General features: G+C 33.6%; 1 protein-coding gene across 1 annotated transcript in view; it reads right to left on the bottom strand.

Moving 5' to 3' along the window:
* Nucleotides 1-7500, bottom strand: part of LOC137651778 (uncharacterized) — a 69916-nt gene that overhangs the window by 26188 nt on the left and 36228 nt on the right. The window contains exons 2-3 of the mRNA XM_068384997.1: nucleotides 4793-4919; nucleotides 344-521 (exon numbers count right to left, since the gene is read on the bottom strand). Coding sequence (XP_068241098.1) covers nucleotides 344-521; nucleotides 4793-4919 — 305 coding nt within the window. The remainder of the gene's footprint in view (nucleotides 1-343; nucleotides 522-4792; nucleotides 4920-7500) is intronic.

Raw genomic sequence — 7500 nt, 5'->3', positions numbered from 1 at the left:
ACACATATATATATATATATATATATATATATATATATATATATATATATATATGTGTATTTACATATATATATATGTATATATATAAATATATATATATATATATATATATATATATATATATATATATACGTGTATGTGTGAGGTCGTGTATGGATGATTATCTTAGCTCAAGATTGTAAAAAAGTAATCTTCTTTTAGTATATGCTTTTTGAACTTACAATCAATGTGAAATCCCCTGAATATGACTTTAGCATCTAGAGAGCATTACACATTAAAGCCCACCCTTCAATTTAACTACCCCTCTATCAAAAATACACACCATAATGAAATGTAAACTCACAGCAATTTCGTATCAGTGGGATCGAAGCACTCTTTCCTATCCCAGACCTTCTGCAGGAGAGACCGATCTTCGGACGAGACCACTGACTGCTGATGGACGAGACCAGGTGCTGAGACGGCCGGAGTGGAGGTTTCTTGGCTCGAATTGCTTGTTGATCTTGTCGTGGAGAGTTTGGAAACTGCAAAGTTGAAAGAAGATCGAGTAGTTTATTAAGCTTGTCGTGGTTAGTTTGGACACTTTGGAGATGCAAAATTGAAAGATGATTGAGTAGTTTATTAGGCTTGTCATGGATAGTTTGGATACTGTGGAGATGCAAAGTTGAAAGAGGATCGAGTAGTTTATTAGGCTTGTTGTGGATAGTTTGGATACTGTGGAGATGCAAAGTTGAAAGAGGATCGAGTAGTTTATTACGCTTGTTGTGGATAGTTTGGATACTGTGGAGATGCAAAGTTGAAAGAGGATCGAGTAGTTTATTAGGCTTGTGGATAGTTTGGATACTGTGGAGATGCAAAGTTGAAAGAGGATCGAGTAGTTTATTAGGCTTGTCGTGGGTAGTTTGGACACTATGGAGATGCAAAATTGAAAGATGATTGAGTAGTTCATTAGGCTTGTCGTGGTTAGTTTGGACACTGTGGAGATGCAAAATTGAATGATGATTGAGTAGTTTATTAGGTTTGTTGTGGATAGTTTGGATAATGTTGAGAGGCAAAGTTGAAAGAGGATCTAGTAGTTTATTAGGCTTGTCGTGGATAGTTTGGATACTGTGGAGATGCAAAGTTGAAAGAGGATCGAGTAGTTTATTAGACTTGTCGTGGATAGTTTGGATACTGTGGAGATGCAAAGTTGAAAGAGGATTGAGTAGTTTATTATGCTTGTCGTGGTTAGTTTGGACACTGTGGAGATGCAAAATTGAAAGATGATTGAGTAGTTTATTAGGCTTGTCGTGGATAGTTTGGACACTGCGAAGTTGAAAGAGGATTGAGTAGTTTATTAGGCTTGTCGTGGTTAGTTTGGACACTGTGGAAATGCAAAGTTGAAAGAGGATCGAGTAGTTTATTAGGCTTGTCGTGGATAGTTTGGACATTGCGAAGTTGAAAGAGGATCAAGTAGTTTATTAGGCTTGTCGTGGATAGTTTGGACACGGTGAAGTTGAAAGAGGATCGAGTAGTTTATTAGGCTTATCGTGGATAGTTTGGACACGGCGAAGTTGAAAGAGGATAAAGTAGTTTATTAGGCTTTTCGTGGATAGTTTGGACACTGCGAAGTTGAAAGAGGATCGAGTAGTTTATTAGGCTTGTCATGTATAGTTTGGACACGGCGAAGTTGAAAGAGGATCGAGTAGTTTATTAGGCTTGTCGTGGTTAGTTTGGACACTGTGGAGATGCAAAGTTGAAAGAGGATCGAGTAGTTTATTAGGCTTGTCGTGGATAGTTTGGACACGGCGAAGTTGAAAGAGGATCGAGTAGTTTTTTAGGCTTGTCGTGGATAGTTTGGACACGGCAAAGTTGAAAGAGGATCGAGTAGTTTATTAGGCTTGTCGTGGTTAGTTTGGACACTGCGATGTTGAAACAGGATCGAGTAGTTTATTAGGCTTGTCATGTATAGTTTGGACACGGCGAAGTTGAAAGAGGATCGAGTAGTTTATTAGGCTTGTCGTGGATAGTTTGGACACGGCGAAGTTGAAAGAGGAACGAGTAGTTTATTAGTCTTGTCGTGTATAGTTTGGACACGGCGAAGTTGAAAGAGGATAAAGTAGTTTATTAGGCTTTTCGTGGATAGTTTGGACACTGCGAAGTTGAAAGAGGATCGAGTAGTTTATTAGGCTTGTCATGTATAGTTTGGACACGGCGAAGTTGAAAGAGGATCGAGTAGTTTATTAGGCTTGTCGTGGTTAGTTTGGACACTGTGGAGATGCAAAGTTGAAAGAGGATCGAGTAGTTTATTAGGCTTGTCGTGCATAGTTTGGACACGGCGAAGTTGAAAGAGGATCGAGTAGTGTTTTAGGCTTGTCGTGGATAGTTTGGACACGGCAAAGTTGAAAGAGGATCGAGTAGTTTATTAGGCTTGTCGTGGTTAGTTTGGACACTGCGATGTTGAAACAGGATCGAGTAGTTTATTAGGCTTGTCATGTATAGTTTGGACACGGCGAAGTTGAAAGAGGATCGAGTAGTTTATTAGGCTTGTCGTGGATAGTTTGGACACGGCGAAGTTGAAAGAGGAACGAGTAGTTTATTAGTCTTGTCGTGTATAGTTTGGACACGGAGAAGTTGAAAGAGGATCGAGTAGTTTATTAGGCTTGTCGTGGATAGTTTGGACACAGCGAAGTTGAAAGAGGATCGAGTAGTTTATTAGGCTTATCATGAATAGTTTGTACACGGTGAAGTTGAAAGAGGATCGAGTAGTTTATTAGGCTTATCGTGAATAGTTTGGAGACGGCGAAGTTGAAAGAGGATCGAGTAGTTTATTAGGCTTGTCGTGGAAAGTTTGGACACTGCAAAGTTGAAAGAGGATCGAGAACCAAGTAGAAAGAAGATCGAGTAGTTTAGTATGCTGGACACATGAAGGTCTTGATGTCAAGTTATTGGGCTACAATAAATTTTAGTTTTTAATTTTAGATTTTGTCATCGAAATGCAATAAATATTTCTTTTTGATGTTTTAATTATTCAATTGCCCAACCTTTCTTTTGTATGGATTTCCTACCGTTACACAAAGCCAGTTGTACCAATGAACTTCACTAATCTATTTAGTACTACCTCTCTTAGCACCAAACAAAAAAAAAAAAAGCAAATTAAACTTTTTTATCTATTTACAATTAAATTGATATTAACATATTTCCGTTCCATATCATAATGTACTCATAAATGGCTTATTCCCATATATAGACCCTGTATATATATATATATATATATATATATATATATATATATATATATATATATATATATATATATATATATATATATATGTATATATATAATATAATGATTTTTTATCTATTTACAATTAAATTGATATTAACATATTTCCGTTCCATATCATAATGTACTCATAAATGGCTTATTCCCATATATAGACCCTGTATATATATATATATATATATATATATATATATATATATATATATATATATATATATATATATATATATATATATATATATATATATATAATGACCTCACCTCAATTTACAACGACAACCGACCCACTATCGTTAAAATTAGTCTAAACGCCCGAAAAGCTCAAATAGCCAAAGTATGCCAAAGGGGGAAAAACTTTCTTAATATTATGTCAAAGAGAAGAACTCGAGTCTTCCAGATCTCACCCAAAACTAACTTAAAAGTCTTAAAACTAATCTCATTGTTTTAACACCGGAAGCTCCAAAGTTAGCAAGTTTGTCAACTGAAGTTTAGAAAACTTCTAGGGCCATTTTTTTTTCTCTTCCAATGTCTCAAATAAGTTTTTATTGAAACACTTTTTTTTCGTGTTTATTTCTTTCTTTGATTACTATTCATATTTTTTTTTCAGCATTCATTATCTATTGAGTGTAAGTAGAATATGATCCTCATATATTTTTATCTATTCTTGTTATATTAGAGAGAGAGAGAGAGAGAGAGAGAGAGAGAGAGAGAGAGAGAGAGAGAGAGAGAGAGAGAGAGAGAGTAACTCAGTACATAGATTAATATTATTATCATTACTTGCTAAGATACAATGCTAGTTGGAAATGCAGGATGTTATAATCCCAGGGTCTTTAACAGGGAAAATAGTCCAGTGAGGAAAGGAAACTAGGAAAAAAAAATATATTTGAGGAACAGTAGCGACATTAAAATAACTATTGCCTGTATAAACTGTAAAAACTTTAACAAAACTAGAGGAAGATAAATTAAATAGAACAATGTGCCCGACCGTACCCTCAAGCATGAGAACTCTAACCTAAGACAGTGGAAAACCATGGTACAGAGGCTATGGCACTACCCAAGACTTGAGAACAATGGTTTGATTTAGGAGTGTTCTTCTAGAAGAGCTGCTTACCATACCTAAAGGGTCTCTTCTACCCTTACCAGGAGGAAAGTATCCACTGAACAATTACAGTGCAGTAGTTAAATCATTGGGTGAAGAAGAATTGTTTAGTAATCTCAGTGTTGTCAGGTGTAAAGAATAGGCCAGACTAATCGGTGTATGTGTAGACAAAGGGAAAGTGAACCGTAACCTGAGAGAAGGATCCAATGTAGTACTGTCTGGCCAGTCAAAGGTGCCCATAACTCTCTGGTGGTAGAATAATCAATTAATATAAAACAATAAAAGAAAGAATATATAGATAGATATACAGATAAGCAAATAAAGAAATTTTCCCGAGTTAGAAAAAAACCTTAAGAAAATGAAAAGATACAGAAGCCTAAAGAGTTGATAGTTGATTCTATATTTTGACGATCAACGAACACGGAAGTTACCTGTCCCGAGTCCTGACGTCAGATGTTGTTTGAGCTTCGACAATGTAGTGCCACTATCCCGTCCGTCCGTCCGCGTAGTGCCGGAGGTGTAGCTCCCCTGATTTGGAACACCTTCGGACGTCACCATCTGAGAGAGACAGAAATAAGAGATGGCATTATCTACGAGATACAGAAATAAGAAGCGTCATTATCTACAAGAGACAGAAATAAGAAACGTCATTATCTACCTGAAACAGAAATAAGGAACGTTATTACCTAAAAGAGACAATATAAAACGTTTCCACCTGAAAGAGACAGAAATAAGAAACGTCATTATCTAAAAGAGAGAGAAATAGAAAACGTTATTATCTACAAGAGACAGAAATAAGAAACGTCACTATATAAAGAAGAGTGAAATAACAAATGTCACCATCTGAAAAAAGACAGAAATCAGAAACATCATTACCTAAAAGAGACAGAAATAAAAGAAAAACGTTTTCAACTGAAAGAGACAGTAATAAGAAACGTCACCACGTGAAAGGAACAGAAATCAGAAACACCCTTAACTAATAGAGACCAAAAAAAAAAAAAAGTTTCCATCTGAAGGAGACAGAAATAAAAAACATCACAATCTGAAAGAGACAGATATAAGATACGTCATTACCCAAAAGAGACAGAATAAAAAAAAGTTTCCATCTGAAAGAGAAAGATATAAGCAATTTCACTATCTAAAGGAGATAGAAATAAGAAACGTCACCATCTAAAAGAGATAGATATAAGAAATGTCATTACCTAAAAAAGACAGAAATAAAGAAGTTACCATCTGAAAGAAACAGGAATAAAAAATTTCACCATCTAAAAGAGACAGGAATAAGAGACGTAACTATCTAAAAAAAGACATTAATAAGAAACGTTACTATCTAAAAGAGACAGAAATAAAAAAAACGTGCTCATCTAAGAGAGACAGAAATAATAAATATCCATACGTCAGTAGCTGAGACAAAAATTAACCTAAATTGATCATTTGAGTCTGTTATGTTTTTAGTTGTGTGAAAAAAAAATATATTTGCTTGCAATTTTCCATAGATGGGGTTCATAAATTTACACCTACACATACATATACACCTGCACATACACCTAAACATACACACCCACATACACTACCACATACACCTACACATACGATAAAACATATACGGTCCAGATAATCATATCCAGCGAAATTATAGTTTAACTGGAACGATTTTTTTTTTGATAATGGCTTACGACCATTAATACTTTTTTTTTCTCATTTATTCATCATACTATTAATTAGATGTTGCAAGCTTTTCATTATATTTTACCGTGTTATGACACTGAACATTAAAAAACGAAATGAAAAATTACTGAATGATGAATGGAAACATCGTGAAAATAACGTTATGAAAGTAGTATCCATAATTGAATTAAATTAAAAAAATCTATATCAAAGATTAGTATTAATTGCTTGCATGCTTAAAAGTATCCCAATTTTAATTAGTTTTAACTAATAGTAAAAAATTATCAATATCAAAATAATAAACGTTACTCGTAAATGCTATTTAATTTGAGTAGTTTTCCAATATACTATGTTCAGAATCTGATATTAATTACCTAACAACGTATTGACTATATATTTGTGAATCTAGAAAAAAATAACTATTCATTCCTCCCTATTTATGGCTTTTAGAAGACTCCTGTGTCTAGTCTCTGTAATTCTTTGGATCCTAAAAAAATTAGGCTTAAAATAAATCTCCTCTCCTGAGCCAATGTTAATATGAAGTACAGTATTAGTGAGTTGGTGTGTAAGTATATATGTTAATGTAGAATTTCCATAGTAATTCAACCAAATGGTTTCTATTCTTGATAAAGACTATTGTCCAAAGAGCAATATAGACACTGCCTGAAACACAAAAGTTTTCCTTCAATTTTTTTGTTCCATTTGTAAGGGTATTTCCGGTCCTAATTGTAGCAAGTTCTTATAGCTTTAGCTATAGGTAATATTCACCACACTTAATTACACACAATCTCTCTCTCTCTCTCTCTCTCTCTCTCTCTCTCTCTCTCTCTCTCTCTCTCTCTCTCTCTCTCTCTCTCTCAGTGGGGATACTTTGACGTGGTGAAAGTTTGTGTATCGCCATTATCACGAAAGATGTACTAGTCAAGGCAACCCATACTAGGTTAGTTTGCTGTGAGCGATCAGAAGAAAATATCCCACCATCACCAATCCGTACTAACAGACAAGAATTGATATGTCTGAGGCGTCTGTCTTACAGTGGACTGGAAATGACTACATTTCTTATATATATATATATATATATATATATATATATATATATATATACACTTATATATGTACATATATACTTGTATATAGATATATATATATATATATATATATATATATATATATATATATATATATATATATATATGTGTGTGTGTGTGTGTGTGTGTGTGTGTATATATGAATTCATATATTAATTTAATATTTATATATGTATATACTGTATATATAAATAGATATGCACATATAAGCACAGTTTATATAAGTATATCTATCTATACTATCTATCTATCTATCTATCTATATATCTATATATATATATATATATATATATATATATATATATATATACATATATATAAAGTAATAATCACTATTATTATTGAATATAAGCTGCACTTATTCACATAATAAACAGGAAATA

The sequence above is a fragment of the Palaemon carinicauda genome, chromosome 13, assembly GCF_036898095.1.
Source record: "Palaemon carinicauda isolate YSFRI2023 chromosome 13, ASM3689809v2, whole genome shotgun sequence".
Taxonomy (NCBI): domain Eukaryota; kingdom Metazoa; phylum Arthropoda; class Malacostraca; order Decapoda; family Palaemonidae; genus Palaemon; species Palaemon carinicauda.
Note: the sequence above shows the minus strand (reverse complement) of the source record. Positions and strands in the feature narration are given on the sequence as shown.